Below are 17,500 nucleotides of genomic sequence, written 5' to 3'. Positions count from 1 at the left end.
ATCATCAACTGGCCATAGAAGCTTCTATTCTTTAGTAGTTCTCCATTCTCCTTTTTCTGCTAAGTATCACTGAGGATGTTCCTGTTCTGTTCTCCAACCATCTCTTCTTTACCTTTCTTCTGTTCCATCGTTTGGAAATTATTCTCATGGGGGGGGGGGGGGGGGGGGTTAAGGGAGTCACAGCAGCATAGCATAATAGTGAAACCATGCAACAACAAATGCAGCCATAAACACTTGCTGGTAAACACGCAAGCCGAACTGACTCTTACCGGCCTCCCTGGCGGAGAGCACGCTCGCATTATGTTTCCTGTGGCTGTTGGTAGCCAAGGCTGCCAGTTCCCACCTGATGTCGTGCGGCAGCCCAGACTGCTCCAGACAGCATTGAATAACCTCCAGCTTGCATAACGTCTTCAGACTAGGACTTAAGTCTAAGATGTAGAGGTCGGACATCTCGTCTTCGTCGTCCTCGTCCTCACCCTCCAGATCTTCCAGATTGTATCCCGCAAAGAGGAAGATGCGGTTTCCCACCACGCAACAGCACATCCTGGACATCCACGAAGAGGGGGTTTTCCCCTTGGGCTCGACCTTCTTCCAGGAGAGGGACTCTGGATTGAATTTCCACAGGTCAACCATGGGGTAGCTGGTGAATATGTACAGCTCTCTGTTGTAGGCGAAGGCAGAATGAACCCCACCGCGTCCTTCCGGGAGAAGCTGTGCAGGAGACGTGCTCAGCCAGGAGTTGGTCTCCGTGTCGAACACGCTGATGTTTTCGAACCGGTCCCCTTGGCCGCCGAACACAAACATCTTGGTTCCGATGTTGGTGGCAGAGTGATAGAACGAAACGGGCGGTGGCGTGCCTCTGGCGTTCACCAAAGACCAGAGCATGGCGGCGGCGGCGGCGTCCAATCTGTAGATGTCATTGGTGCATCCGCTCAGCTGGCTGTATCCTCCGTAGATATACATGGCCTTGCCCACGACGCAGGCCGAGTGGCTGCGCCTCGCCCCCGGCGACGTCCCGGAGACGCGCGGCTTGAACCACGCGTGGGCGTCGACGTCGAAAGCGTACAGCTCCTTGCTGTCCTCCCGCGTGTAGGTGCTCCCTCCCCAGATGTAGACGGTGTTGTCCATCAGCGCGGCCGTGTGGCCGTAGCGCATGGAGGGGACCTCGCCGCCGAGGGGACGCTCCGCTCTTCGAGGCGACTTGGCCCAGTGCAGCGACACCGTGTTGAAGACGTGCACGTGGATCTGACCGCGGTTGTGCCGGTACATCTCCCCGTCGCAGTAGCCTCCGAAGGTGTAGACCTTGTGTCGCACTGCCACAGCAGCATGACTGGCTCTCCTCGGCCCCTTCAGGTGCACCATCCAGTGCAACATGTCCGAATTATCGGATTATCTGCTTCGTGCGTTGTAAGAGAATGGACCTCTGTTGTGCGAGCTAACACCTTATGATGGGACGTCGGCACAAATGTCACACAAGGCTTAGCCAATCTGTGTATTACGAAGAGACTTTGATTTCAAACGTACACCTTTGAGAGTGTACAAATGGAATCAAATGGACACGTATTGTATTTGTATTTGTATTGTTTGCAATTATACCTGAGATTCCCTGAGATTCCCTGGACACCACTTTGAGATCAACCACATTTCTGATATCTGCTACTACATGGGAAAAGTATGTTGTCTCTGACTTTAGGCAATTTAGGCATTTAGCAGATTCTCTTATTCCAGAGCGATTTACAGTAAGCAAGAACACAAGGCACATCAGATACATCAAGAATCATAAGCAAGCTAAGAACATAATATCTGTCTAACAGTAGATTATCTGTACAGTGAAGCTATGACTATATAGCCTACATCATAGAGTTCTACCTCTCCTCTCCTCTCCTCTCCTCTCCTCTCCTCTCCTCTCCTCTCCTCTCCTCTCCTCTCCTCTCCTCTCCTCTCCTCTCCTCTCCTCTCCTCTCCTCTCCTCTCCTCTCCTCTCCTCTCCTCTCCTCTCCTCCATTGTCCAGTCTGTACAGCTCTGCATAACAAGGCCATTGTCACTGGGCCCTTAACAGCAGGGGGTTGGGGCCATAACACTGTAGGGGGGCAGAGCAAGACAGACAGACAGACGGACGGACGGACGGACGGACGGACGGACGGACAATCCATTAGTCTCATAATTGATGCCTATTTTAGGACATTGCATTTGCAGTTGTATTCCATGTAAGATAATAGTGTGGGAAAGAAGTGTTCTACAAATTAACTTTAAAATGGTTCATCATTGCTCTAATGTTACAAACATGCGTGTTTTAGAACGTTGGGTTCACACGGCCGGAGTTAAAGCCAACCTAATGGAGGAATGCAAATTGCCTTTTGCAAAAACAAAAACACTCTCTGTCCAACAAATGAACACAATCATTAAAACCACAAGCAACTCAGGAGAGGTGTCTCTGTGCGTGCGTGCGTGTGTGGAATACCAGCCATCTGGCGAACTGCAACTGGAAAATGCACACAAACAAATACACACAAAATCACATGTGCAGTGCACACACACACACATCTACATGCTGGCTACGTGCGTGCGTGTGTGTGTGTGTGTAATTATTCCCTCTCTCTCTAATTCCAGTAAGGTTCCAAAATAAATTGGAAACACACACACGCATACGTACACACATTCCTAGTGTACTGCCTTTATAGAGCCACGTCTGGTCCAACAACATTTTCAGATTAACTGAGAAACACTTTGGCAAGGTGTGAAGCACACACGCACGCACGCACACGCACACGCACGCACACGCACACGCACACACACAACAATCTAAATCTTTTCACATAAATGTAGCGGCGTAAAAGTATACAACATTTGGATCCGAGGTGTTGTAAGTGTTGGAAATTGTAATCGAAATTGTCTCGAGAGTTAAACTATAACATACTTCATTTTCAAAGATCATGTCTACACATTTTGATCAACATTTTCCTGTTGTCTCTTCTAGTGTGTATACCAACATCAACACGGCATGGAATTGTGGACAAACTACATCCAACGACAACAAAATAATATCGTTTTGGGTCTGCGAGGCTAAATGTCATCAAATGGTGTTCCGTGTGGCTCAAATACCCAGTAGATAATGCAGGGCCTTGACGTGAAAAGGGTTGAAAACCACTAATGTAGACGGAGGGACTTACAAAGTGTAAGATCAGAGAGTATTTAAATGTCACCAAAAGCTCAACAAACGTCAGAGTAAACATCCATGTAAATACTAGACAATGTAGTGCCTCGAAGTCACTAGGATACCAGGTAAACATCAAACCGAGCATCTGTCTAAACAACATGCCGTCTAAATCGCATTCTTGGCATTCATGCGGTTTAGACAAACGTATGTCTGTGTGGGTGCACTGGGTGGGGTGTTAATTATACCACAGATAGTTTCGAGGAAGCAATCTGATTGGTTGAAATAGCCATCGACCGGTGCTTCAAACGAGAATGATGGCACACCTAATCAAAACATGAAAAAACCGCTGTGCTGCCTGAGACCCGAGTTGCGCAGAGGGGAGCTGGCTGAGTGGCTATAGGCTAGCAGTTTGCTGACTGGCTATAGGCTAGCAGTTTGCATGGGACATTTGCTGTGTGCTTTACCGAGATTATTGGCACTTCAGTGATGCTTGCGGTAAAGCCTCGTTTCTGACCACATCACTGGCGTGCCAATAATCACGGTAAAGCACACCTTTTCGTGCTACAGTATACTGTATAGCCTCGGCCAGGAGGCGAACCCCAGATCGTTGTATCTGAAAGGCGCATACGTTACCGCCAGGGGGGCAGTCAGTCAGACAGATATTTTGTGAAGCCACTGAGGAAATGGGGATTTCCTGAAAGTTCATATAATGGCCTGTTGTGGCGCTGTCATTGGGCCCAGAAAAACCCATAGCCCCATAGAAGTCCATGTATTTGGGCCCAACTTCACCTAGACTGTATTACCTTAATAAACATGGTCATGAATACTTTCTGCTTCCAGTCACTAGTTTAAAGTCTCATTTCTAATGTCATAATATTCTTTTTGGAAAATTATGGTCCCATTTATTAAAAAAATGACCATAAAGTCGCGTATGTTCTGAGGGGCGTGGCTACCGTTACCGTCTATGATCGGGATCCCCCACCCACTCGAGTCAAAATAAAAACCAACTAAGAAGAAGGGGGGAAGTCCCGCCTTGTTTTTGTTTTTTTTTTGTTTTTTTTAAAGATATTTTTTTGCGGCTTACGCCTTTATTGATTTTTTAAGGGATAGAAAGTAGGCTGACAGGAAACGGGAGAGAGATGGGGGGATGACATGCGGTAAAGGCCGTGTCGGGTCCGGGAGTCGAACCCGCGGCACACCGCGACTGGATCACCAGTCCGGTGCCCAGACCGTTACGCTACGGCCTGGGCCAAGTCCCGCCTTGTTGTCTGGGCCAGCCAATGGGCCAGCTGGGCCCAAACGGATCTAGAAAGATGGCGATGTACAATTCAAGGACTGACAGGCTTCATTTTACGTTCATGTTAGACCCGGGGAACGCTTTGTCCATATTTTTTTACAGTCTATGGTTACCGCCTATGTGTGTGTGTGTGTGTGTGTGTGTGTGCATGTGTGTGCGTGCGTACTTGCGAGTGTGTGTGTGTGTGTGTGTGTGTGTGTGTGCGTGCGTGCGTGCGTGCGTGTGTGTGCGTGTGTGTGTGTGGTGAGGAGTGACTGATTGAGTGAGTGGTTACCAGTTTGTGTGAGTAGACTGCATGGTGTATGAATGTGAGTGGCCAACTAGTAGGTGGATTCTCGCAGGTGATTGGCTCCTGTCTTCATGGGCTTCACTATAAAAGCTTCCTGGTTCCAGAGGCTCAGATGTTTGCTTCCTAGCCAGCCTCCTAAGTCCAAACACCAGCATTTCAGTCCTGCTTTTACATTTACCATCAGTTTCAGATGTGTGAATGAATGAATGAATTTTAATTTGCGTGTCTTGTCGTTAACCCATTCTGACCTGAGATCAGATTCATACGAGGTTTCCACTGGACACACACTGGTCTGATTATAACCCATTCTGACCTGAGATCAGATTCTAAAAATGTCAGTTCTTCGATTTTTCAAAAAATAGCAGACCTACAAGCTCGTATGGCGCCACTCGGTGGCGCGATATGAGCTTGTAGATCTGCTATTTTTCAATAGGTAAAGCACGACATGATGCTAACACCAAAACGGGTGCCCGTTCAGAATGGGTTAAGACCCATCCGGGATTATAAGACACCAACAACATAAATAAACAATATCACGTTCACTTCCCACACAGAAGTTACACAAAGTATTTGATCAAAACAAAAACAGAAATAAGCATTATCATAAAATAAAATAAAATACAACATTTTTCTTTGTCCGCATGTCCCAAGCTTTCTCTATATATTCTGCTAATGCAAATATCTTTTATTCGAAAATCCATCTCAGTCGCTCTGCATCACTTAAACACATCAGATCTATATTTTTACATCTGTTAAATAACTTTTGACGTATAGTGTAGGGGTGTGTTTAGTTGGCCCTCTGTTTTTGTTAGATTTGGTTACCGTGAGGTTATAGCTATTTGTATTTGTTTTGTTTATTTTTGTTAGATAAGAAAAGGTTTACTTTTGTCATTTTTGGCCCCCACGTACCGTACCCTGGGGTCATGTGTACTGTCCTGATTCATCATAAATTATGAAAATAAATCCTTATTCTTGGGATTATAACCCTGAGTGGCCTGGCTGTTTGGGGACTGGGGAGGAAGAAGTCCACAGTTTATCCCATTCTGACCGGGCACACATTTTGGTGTCAGCATCATGTTATGCTTTAGCTATTTAAAAATAGCAGATCTACAAGCTCATATCGCGCCACCGAGTGGCGCGATACGAGCTTGTAGGTCTGCTATTTTTGAAAAAATCGAAGAACGACTGACATTTCTAGAATCTGATCTCAGGTCAGAATGGGTTCATCAGACCAGTGTGTGTCCGCGGAAACCTCGTATGAATCTGATCTCAGATCAGAATGGGTTATGTTACACCTAGAGACCCCTATAGAGCCCAGCTGGGTCGTAGCACCTGACAATGGCCGATCCAATACAGATGTAATAACAGACCCCTGTCTAATCAAAGGCAATTGTTGTATCCAACATCACAGCCTTGTGTCATCATGGTCCACCACGGACTGTCCGTCCGTGACATTATTGCAGTGTTCCTTGTTCATAGTTTTAGTCAGTGTTTTATTTTTCTGCTGTGTTCCTGTGATTTTGAAGTATTGTGTGTTCCTGGTTTCCTATAGTTGCAGTTTTCAGTTTTTTTTTAAGTGGTGCAACCACTTCTACATCCAGCTTACAATGTCCGTGTGCCTGTTTGTGTGTGTGTGTGTGTGTGTGTGTGTGTGTGTGTGTGTGTGTGTGTGTGTGTGTGTGTGTGTGTGTGTTTGTGTGTGTACCCCTGTGTGAGCATGGAACGAGAGAAGTATGTGACATGGCTGCCAACTGCTGGACGCAAACGATACAGAGAAGAAATTGAAACGATACAGAGAAGAAATTGGAATGATACAAATTGGAACGATACAGAGAACCAATAGAAGTAGTTGCACCACTTGGTTCACACTGGTGTGATTTTTTACTTTACACTTGTGTACTGTCGGCTTCGCCTTGGTGTTATTTCACAACAACTACCGCTGTGGGAACAATTATCCATTACATCAGTGGTTCCCGAACCTTTTAGCTATGTACAAGCCCACAGCACGTTGCTTCACACCGTGATATGAGCTTGTAGATCAGTTATTTTCAATACTTCTTTAACATTTGTTTTCGGCCTGGGCCGTGGCTCAGCGGTCCAGGCACCTTGGCTGGTAATCCAGTCTGGCAGTGTGCCGCGGGTTCCACTCCCAACCCCGACTTCCTTTACTGCACGTCACCCCCCCCCCCCCCCCCCCATCTCTCTCTTTCCATTTCCTGTCAGCCTACTGTCTGTCCCTCCATAAACAATATAAAATAAAGGCGAAAGCCATAAAAAAATAAATAAAAACGTTTTCAAATTTTTGGAATTTCTTAGGTTCTTCTTTCATTTCTCATGAAATTACTGACAAAAGTCTTTCCACTAGAAGTTTGTGTCCCGGGCGAATTATATAATTTCTGTTTTGCATCACGGGCTGAAAGGTTTGGGAACCACCATCTGCTCTATGACGTCTATGTGGTGCTATCTTTAGAGAAGCAGGTGTGGCGTATGATGCACGTGCACGTGTCCATGCACGCACTATGAAAACATGCAGGTGCAATAAGAAAACATTGTCACAGTGCACCTTGACAGATATATGAGAACAATTGGGCGTTACATTACGAGTAGCATTCAAATGTGAATAATCTCAGCAATACATGGAAATATGCATGGAGGCAGAACAATCGCCAGTGGCAAACGTTTTGAGCACCACTGATATGGCAACATAACATTTTTCAGAAAACTGTTGGGATTTAAAGGACATTTTTAGGTCCTAATGGGATTGTGTTTTTTGTATACGTTTGTCTTCTAGCCTAGGATGTGAAACTATTACAACTACTACAACTACTACTACTAATAAAAACTGCCCAATGCTTAAACCTCTTGGTCGAGCACTTTGATCACATGTGATCACTATAGAAGTGATGTAGGGGCGAAAGAAAAACATCAAACTAATCGCGTTGCGATCTTTATTAGTCATGACAATACATTACAAATACAATACCAAAAAAGCCAAACAAACAACAAAGTTATTAATACAAGTAAGACGCGCAAACGCGGGAAGCGAACGCAGCTCGTGTGTGTGTGTGTGTGTGTGTGTGTGTGTGTGTGTGTGTGTGTGTGCTACAGCTGCGCCCTGTGTGTGTGTGTGTGTGTGTGTGTGTGCTACAGCTGCGCCCTGTGTGTGTGTGTGTGTGTGTGTGTGTGTGCTACAGCTGCGCCCTGTGTGTGTGTGTGTGTGTGTGTGTGTGTGCTACAGCTGCGCCCTCTGGTGGCGGGCGGGTGGTGTCACAGCGGGACAGACACAGACAGACACACAGACATGAGCAGCAGGGTCTCATAGTAAGTGGCTCACTGCGTTCGCAACAATACTACAACATCAGAGCCAGGGGCGATTAGATTACTGACAGAAAGAGTGAACAACCGCGGCTTTCTTATTTTAGAAGTGCTGAAGGCCTTCGCTGAAGGCACGCTGCGTCGCTGCCCAAGTGACGTGCGATTCCTCCATGTCTCTCGCTGTCACTCAAGTGACTACACTGCAGGCCAATCACAGCGCGTCTTTTCCGGGACTTATGTTACGCTCATTGAAGGCAAATGATTTGCAAAAAATAATAATTGTGCCTTCAATTGTGCCACGCGCCTCAGAGCCTCCGTGCACAGTGCCCACGCGCCTCAGAGCCTCCGTGCACAGTGCCCACGCGCCTCAGAGCCTCCGTGCACAGTGCCCACAGTCCTAGTCCACGCGCCTCAGAGCCTCCGTGCAGAGTGCCCACAGTCCTAGCATGTGACTCTTTCCTGGAAGACAACAAATCAGCCTGTTGTTTTGTTTAGTTTTTTTTCAAAAACAAGACGTTTTTCGTTATAGAGCTCAATATTCTGATAGTGGGACACAAATTCCAATCAGGAGAGAGAACCCCCGCAAACATTCAGTTTGTTTTCTCCTTACTTAAACTGTTTGTCTGCTCCTTTTCTTTTTCATCACTTGAGGTTTTGCTTGTTTCTTTCTCCCGGTAAGATCTAATTGGTGTCTGTGCGCATGCACGTGCGTGTGCATGTACGTGTGCGTGAGAGAGAGAGAGAGAGAGAGAGAGAGAGATAACGGTTTCCAGAGTTAACGTTGAAGGAAGGTCAAGTTCACATCTGGTGTTACCACGGTTACCAGGGTCGATGGTTTTACTGGGGGTCACTGGGAAGATAAAGTGGAGAATGTCGCACATACACACATATGCGCTCACACACACACACACACACACACACACACACACACACACGTGTGTGCGGTGTGTGCGTGCGTGCATTGTTCCCTGGCTGATTTGACTGAGAAGAGAGGAAACAGGAAGTGATTTGAATGACAGCAGGAAGTGAGAATAGAGATAGATCTATCAAGCTGGACTCGCTGTGTGTTGACAACACACTGCTTTGACTGAACCACTGCCTGGAGGGAGAGGAGAGAGAGGGGGGTGGGGGGTAGAGAGAGAGGGGGGGGGAGAGACAGAGAGAGAAGTGGGGGCGTAACTTCATCTTCACTTTATTTGCACATGGAGTTTAGACCTACAGTTGTGAAAGCAATAAGGTCTCATTCTCAGTCCTTCCTCAGTCATTCCCCATGCCTGAGGAAGGACCGAAACGTTGCTTCATTAAAGGAGAATTCCATGCTAGAATGCTTTCTTATCTTTCTTACCTTTCTTTGTAGTTGTTACGTCCCCACCAAAGAGGTCCAGGTGTTTTTTTGTGCAAAAACTCCTTATTGGCTATTTTCCCTACCATAAGCCCTCAATGAATTGCATTGCATTGAATGGGAATTTAATGGGGCTATGGGGTGTTATGCTAGTTTGCTTATTTCCATCGAATGAAGTAGTAAAGTGTGCCGCTTGGGATATTATTTACATTATGAAGAGAGGATATATACAAAGAAATTATAATTTTGAGCAATGGAAATAAGCGAATTAGCACAACACCCCAATGCCCCATTCAATTCCCATTCAATTCAATGCAATTCATTTAGGGCTTATGGTAGGGGAAATAGCCAATAAGGAGCTTTTGCACAAAATAACACCTGGACCTCTTTGGTGGGGACGTAACAACTACAAAGAAAGGTAAGAAAGCCTTTTAGTATGGAATTCTCCTTTAAATAAGAGACAGTGTGCGGGTGTACCTTATTATGCTTTCATTGATGTCCACTGGCCTACGCACCTGTGCATACGCCTGATTTCTAGGTGTGCGAAAGTTTTCTCCTACAGTTGATATAGACCTACATACAGTTGTAAATGTGTATACAAGATACTCACAGTGTGTAAGAAAACAGAACAGTATAAGATATATAAACAGCAGGTTTGTACTCAAAGAAATAAAGCTTAGTCTTGTGCATCGTGTAGGCATCACGTAACCTACAGTATATCTCAATAGCGAGTTGCTATTGGTTACATTGCATAGAGGCCCTTCAATGTGTGACTGGGGTTGATCGAACAATGCATTCATGATTAGCTTTCTCGTCCTTGGAAATGTACGACGATTTGTGAAAATGTTGCGATTTTTAGAGAGAGAGTTATAAGAGAGAATAATGGAATCCTCAAAACCATCCATCCATCTTCAACCGCTTATCCATAGTCGGGTCGCAGGGGCAACACCAGAGAGATCCAGATTTCCCTCTCCAGAGCAACATTAGTAACTTCCTCCTGGGGGATCCCGAGGCATTCCAAGGCCAGTGAATCGATGTAATCCCTCAATCTCATCCTTGGTCTCCTCCCAGTGGGACGTGCCTCGAGGACTTCCCTAAGGAGATGCTCAAGAGGCATCCTAACCAGATGCCCGATCCCCGAACCACCTAAGCTGACTCCTTTCCAGGCGAAGAAGCAGCGACTGTAGCCTACTCCGTGTCTGACCTTCTCACCCTATCTCTAAGGGAGATGCCAGCCACCCGTCGAAGAAAACTCATTTCTGCCGCTTGTATTCGCGACCTTATTCTTTCGGTCATGACCCACACTTCATGACCATAGGTGAGAGTAGGAACGGAGATTGCTCGGTAGACAGAGAGCTTTGCCTTCTGGCTCAGCTCTCTTTTTGTCACAACAGTGCGGTACAGCGACTGCAATATACCACCGCTGCAGCTCCGATTCTCGGCCGATCTCCTGCTCCAAGACATTGTCCAGCACGTTTGCAGATGTTAGACAGATGTTAGACAGATGTCAGACTGACCGCAGTTTTCTGTGAATGGATATAACCTTCCGTCTGCTCACCGAGCCTGATTTGAGTGCTCCTGGATAAGAGATCAGGACGAGATGGATTTCTGTTTCTCGTTGTCTTACTTGCAAGGCTCAAAGTTAACCTTCCATGAGGCGTCTATCCACGTTCTGATGGTCTGCTGCCACCTCAGACCCATTTGGTGATGTCATGGGTGTGAAGATGTATAATCGGTACATAATTATTAGGGCCGGGACTAATTGTGATTAATTACGATTAATGAACTACAGAAAAATTTATGCATTAAAAAAATTAACGCATTTTAATCGCACTATTCTTTTCACCGCGGAACGTTGTCACTGGACAGTTTTCAGACGGACCTGCGCACCAAGTGTCCGTGTCCTCTTCAGACAATAACACCACCAGATGGTAGCGTGGATTACAGCACAGTTGTGTGCAATTATTCAATAAATAATTATTACCCCTATTACTACAAAAACAATGTTTTATTGCTTAAACTTATGTATTCACTATTCATTGATTCACTAGTATACCAAAATCCATTTGAAAAAATTGCTTTCTCACTGTTCTCGGGTCAAATAATGATATGCGATTAAAATGCGATTAATCTAGATTAATTAATCGCAAAGCCTCTGATTAAAGAGATTTTTTTTTTTTAATCGAGTCCCAGCTCTAATAATTATGCTATTGACGGGCCTCCTATAGTTCTCTCTTCTTTCTCTCTATATGTCTTTCTCCTATACTCACATTGATGGCTGTTTGCCTGTGAATCTCATCAAAATGGTGGTCCGTGGCATTGTGAGTTTGTAGATTGGCTATTTTCAAATGGCCAAAATGTATATTGGGCTGAAGTGGTTACTTTTTGTAATAGTAATCAAAATCTACAAAGTAACTAGTAACTAACGTTTTCAAATAAATGTATTTTCAATAGATTTTTCAATAGATTTTTCAATAGATCTTTCAATAGATTTTGTACACATTTTTAACTGGTGAAATGGGACATTCTGCAATATGAGTACGTTTGCTTTTAGTACTTTAAGTACATTTTGATGCCGATACTTTTACTCAAGTACATTTTCAATTACGTATACTTTTACTTGTAACAAAGTAGTTCTAAATTGCAGTATTGGTCTCTTTTACTTAAGTAAAACAATTGAGTACTTTTCCCACCAGTGTATGGACATTGCTGTAGGGTTCAGGGATCTTCCTTGTCCAAGGTGTGTTTGTTTTTAGAGTAGGGAGACAGCTCGCCATTGTGTAGCATTTGCATTGCCCTGATTTATAAGTGACTATTTAGAATTGTCCAGTGTTTGGTTCACTGAATCTTAAGTGCATTAGTTGGAGGACGAGGGCCAGGGGTGTATGCACATATTGTATTCCTTATTTGTACATCCTGGCTTAGATAATTGTTTGTTTAGCACGTCTAGCCAGTCTTTGTCGGCTTACGTATACGTAAGAATATAAGTAGACGACAGTTTAGCTTATTGTTTTCTGGTTAGTAGTTAGCTATAGTTTTAAGGGTTGCATTGATTGATTGAGTGTCGCCTTGGTTTTCTGGGCTGTATTGTTTGCTTTGGCACCTGCTCTGCCCTGTTCAACGCTGCACTCTGCACGTCAACACCTTGTAAAAAGAAAAAGCAGTTACTGTTTTCCCTGCACTTGAAATGTATGTTTAACCTGTTCACAATGATAACACCTTATATTAACTCTTTGCATCACACCGCATGTGTGTTGGCGCGTCCCTTACCTATATGAGACCAGTGGTTCCTAACTTGTACGTGGACCCCCAAATAATTGGCAAAACGGTGAGATTTTAATGATATATTTGAATGGGATCCCGAGGTCTGCCCCGGGGTCTCCTCCCATGCCCCGGGGTCTCCTCCCATGCCCCGGGGTCTCCTCCCATGCCCCAGGGTCTCCTCCCATGCCCCGGGGTCTCCTCCCATGCCCCGGGGTCTCCTCCCATGCCCCGGGGTCTCCTCCCATGCCCCGGGGTCTCCTCCCATGCCCCGGGGTCTCCTCCCATGCCCCGGGGTCTCCTCCCATGCCCCGGGGTCTCCTCCCATGCCCCGGGGTCTCCTCCCATGCCCCGGGGTCTCCTCCCATGCCCCGGGGTCTCCTCCCATGCCCCGGGGTCTCCTCCCATGCCCCGGGGTCTCCTATCATGCCCCGGGGTCTCCTCCCATGCCCCGGGGTCTCCTCCCATGCCCCGGGGTCTCCTCCCATGCCCCGGGGTCTCCTCCCATGCCCCGGGGTCTCCTCCCATGCCCCGGGGTCTCCTCCCATGCCCCGGGGTCTCCTCCCATGCCCCGGGGTCTCCAACCATGCCCCGGGGTCTCCTCCCATGCCCCGGGGTCTCCTCCCATGCCCCGGGGTCTCCTCCCATGCCCCGGGGTCTCCTATCATGCCCCGGGGTCTCCTCCCATGCCCCAGGGTCTCCTCCCATGCCCCGGGGTCTCCTATCATGCCCCGGGGTCTCCTCCCATGCCCCGGGGTCTCCTCCCATGCCCCGGGGTCTCCTCCCATGCCCCGGGGTCTCCTCCCATGCCCCGGGGTCTCCTCCCATGCCCCGGGGTCTCCTCCCATGCCCCGGGGTCTCATATCATGCCCCGGGGTCTCCTCCCATGCCCCGGGGTCTCCTATCATGCCCCGGGGTCTCCTCCCATGCCCCGGGGTCTCCTATCATGCCCCGGGGTCTCCTCCCATGCCCCGGGGTCTCATATCATGCCCCGGGGTCTCCTCCCATGCCCCGGGGTCTCCTCCCATGCCCCGGGGTCTCCTCCCATGCCCCGGGGTCTCCTCCCATGCCCCGGGGTCTCATATCATGCCCCGGGGTCTCCTCCCATGCCCCGGGGTCTCCTCCCATGCCCCGGGGTCTCCTCCCATGCAGTGAGATGTGCATCAAGGCCCATATAGGCGGATGCACGACCTTTGCTTTATCTTTGATTTATTCATGAAATTACTGAAAAAAGATATACAATTGAATTTTGTTTTTAATTCATGATATATGTTGCTTCTTTTTGGAATGTTTTTTTTTAAAGAATAAATTAAAACATATCATGTAGGAAACTAAAAATAAAAGGGGACCCACAAGTGGGTCATCCAGTGACGGTTATGAAACGACTGCTGACTGTACGATACACAGCAATTTGGGTCACGACCTGCATGCTGAAAAGCATTACTGTAAACAAGTCAACAGGTTCATTGTGTGTGTGTGTGTGTGTGTGTGTGTGTGTGTGTGTGTGTGTGTGTGTGTGTGTGTGTGTGTGTGTGTGTGTGTGTGTGTGTGTGTGTGTGTGTGTGTGTGTGTGTGAGCGTGCATGTGTGAGTCATCCTATGTGAGATTGAACCTTGGCAGGCAGAAGGTATCAGCTATCAACAATGTTCCTGGCATAGCATAGGAGGAAGAATGAAAGACATGACAGAATAAAAGAAAGGCAGAGGCATAAAGAAGAGAGGACGGAACAAAAGATATCGGATAGACAGATATGAAAGAAGAGGAGAGAGAGAGAGAGAGAGAGAGAGAGAGGAGAGAGAGAGAGAGAGAGAGAGAGAGAGAGAGAGAGAGAGAGGAGAGGGAGAGGGAGGGAGAGAGAGAGAGAGAGAGAGAAGAGAGAGAGAGAGAGAGAGAGAGAGAGAGAGAGAGAGAGAGAGAGAGAGAGAGAGAGAGAGAGAGAGAGAGAGAGAGAGAGGGGGAGAGGGGAGAGGGAGAGGGAGAGGGAGGAGAGAGAGAGAGAGAGAGAGGGGGAGAGAGAGAGAGAGAGAGAGAGAGAGAGAGAGAGAGAGAGAGAGAGAGAGAGAGAGAGGGGTATGAAATGTTGGCGAGAAACGATATACTTCTTATACACGTCCAAAAGAAAGACAAGTCTCCCTTTACATCGTTGTCATTTACCTTCTACATTTTCTCTCTCTCTCTCTCTCACTCTCACTCTCTCCCTCTCTCTCTCTCTCTCTCCCTCTCTCTCTCTCTCCAGCCTCTCCATCTCTGTCACTCTGTTTTTCTTTGATCTCTCTCTCTCGCTCCTTTCTCCTTCGGAACAATCAGATAAAAAATGACCTTCTCTTCCGTCTGCTCACTAGCTTTTACCCCCCCTCCCCACCCCCCCACCTCTCTCTCTCTCTCTCTCTCTCTCTCTCTCTCTTCTCGTTTGAGGAATGTGTCACACCATCACAAGAGAACAAAGAATTGACAGGATGGGGAGAGAGAGAGAGAGAGGGGGGGGGGGGGAGAGAGAGAGAGCGTCTTGTGAGGTAGAGGATAGGTAGAAACAGTGTGAAGGAAAGAGAGACATTGAGAGAAAAGTTAGATAAATGAAGAGAGAAACTGAGATTATAGGAGAGAGTAGGCCTATAGCTGTTTCCTTCATGAATTGAATTGAATTGAATTTGATGAATTGAATTGAATTGAATTGAATTGAATGAATTGAATTGAATTGAATTGATTGAATTGGGACGAAAAGAGAGAGCAAAAAACTGCTGTGCTATATATTAGCACAGCTATGTATTAAAAGGTCATAGCTTTAACAGAAAAATAAAAATAAAAAAACATTTGGTTTGTATATGAATTAAGCTTGAACTTTTCTAGTATATTTGCTTCATTCTATAAAAACGCATTTTGATTTTGAACTGAATTGAGATAGATAATATATACCAATAGCTTAGCTTATGTATGATTCACCATGACTATTTTATGTACGTATTACCAGGTTTTTGTTCTTATAATTTAAGTCACTCTAGATTACTTCTACGGCTATAGACACTTGTGCCCAAATGTGCCCAAATGTGCCAACGTCATCACATTTGTGATGACGGTTATGGCCGTTTTTAGCCCAAGGAGTGTTTTTCGTACAAAACTAATGCTTGGAATGGATTCAGAATCATGAAAACCCCCTAGTTTGACATGTCACATGCTACTTAACCCATTCTGACCTGAGATCAGATTCATACGAGATTTCCACTGGACACACACACTGGTCTGATGAACCCATTCTGACCTGAGATCAGATTCTAGAAATGTCAGTCGCTCTTCGATTTTTCAAAAATAGCAGACCTACAAGCTCGTATCGCGCCACTCGGTGGCGCGATATGAGCTTGTAGATCTGCTATTTTTCAATAGCTAAAGCACAACATGATGCCAACACAAAAATGGGTGCCCGGTCAGAATGGTTTAAAGCATGATGACATTTGGAATGTTTTACCTTATAATTGTCTATGGTGTGGTATAGCCTATACAGAATTAGCCATAACTTTCTTTTCGCAATGTTTCCGGCAGAAACAGACCTCTCATTCTGTGGACCTCAATGACCAAGTGAATAGAAAAAATCACACCAGTGTGAACCGAGTGGTGCAACTCCCGTCTATTGGTTCTCTGTATCGTTCCAATTTGTATCGTTCCAATTTGTATCGTTCCAATTTCTTCTCTGTGTCGTTCCAATTTCTTCTCTGTATCGTTCCAATTTCTTCTCTGTACTCTGGTGCCCCCTACTGGTATAAATAAGTAACAAACCCGTGCTCACTTATACAGGTACACATACAGGTACCTACCTAGGTACATGGACATTGCTGGATGTAGAAGTGGTTGCACCACTTAAAAACACAAATAAAAACTATGTCATGACATCACAGGTCCTCTCACATTTTGAGTGACTGGCTCCCCGGCTAAAGGTAATCATATACTGTATGTGTGTCTATTAGTGCCCAGGGAACTACTACAGTATGATTACAGGAACAACCAAGGACCTATATCGGTCTAAACAATACTATCAAAATAACAATCTGTACATTGAAACCATATAGGAGATGGAACACGGAAGATATGAACAAATGTAAGGAGAGGTGGCAGAGAGAAAGAAAGAGGGACAGGGAGAGAGAGAGAGAGGGGGGGGGGTAGAGAAGGAGAGGGGAGTTAAAAGAAAGAGAAAGGGAGGGAGGGAAAGGGGAGAAAGAGAGAGAGATAGAGAGAGAGAGAGAGAGAGAGAGAGAGAGAGGGGAGAGAGAGAGGGAAAGAAAGGGGGTGAAGCATGCTTCACTGAGTATGAATGGAGAGCAAGGTCTTTGTCATCACGTGATCACATGCATCGTCACAAATTCAGACCTCTTTATCATGACCATGACCACACACACTCGCACACGCGTGCGTGCGCGCACACACACACACACACACACACACACACACACACACGTCAACGTTTTAGGGACGAAATTTTAGCAATGTCATTGTTAATTATATAGCTGATCTTCAAAAAATAGCTGATCTACAAGCTCACAGTGTGTCACAGTGCTGCACATTGTGAGCGTGTAGATCAGCTATTTTGGGCATGTGCATGGCACAGTAAATATGAACCCTAAACGTGACCCGAATCTCTTGTGACGACCATGAAAACGATCCTCCTCACAATGTCTATTTCTCTATATATGCTTGGGACATTTGGCCCTCACAAGTGTATTATACAAGTGCACACACACGCACACACGCACACACACACACACACACACACACACACGCCTCTGTGTGTGCGGTTCGTATAGATGAGGGGAGGGGCGCTGTGTGTAGCGCACAGTGATGCCAGTTTGATT

At 46.2% G+C, this 17,500-nt stretch overlaps 1 protein-coding gene across 1 annotated transcript; it reads right to left on the bottom strand.

The window, feature by feature from the left end:
- Positions 1–265: 265 nt before the first annotated feature.
- Positions 266–1,374, bottom strand: LOC310856522 (kelch domain-containing protein 3-like; the record flags this gene model as incomplete). The annotated part of the gene is made up of 3 exons (XM_083761994.1): positions 266–277; positions 391–544; positions 656–1,374. 3 exons carry the CDS (start codon positions 1,372–1,374, stop codon positions 266–268), a joined length of 885 nt encoding a protein of 294 aa, XP_083618120.1.
- Positions 1,375–17,500: the final 16,126 nt, after the last annotated feature.

The sequence above is a fragment of the Protomyctophum parallelum genome (genome assembly GCF_964188405.1).
Source record: "Protomyctophum parallelum genome assembly, chromosome: 3".
Lineage (NCBI taxonomy): Eukaryota > Metazoa > Chordata > Actinopteri > Myctophiformes > Myctophidae > Protomyctophum > Protomyctophum parallelum.
The sequence above is the reverse complement of the archived record's forward strand: the minus strand, read 5'-3'. Positions and strand labels throughout refer to the sequence as shown.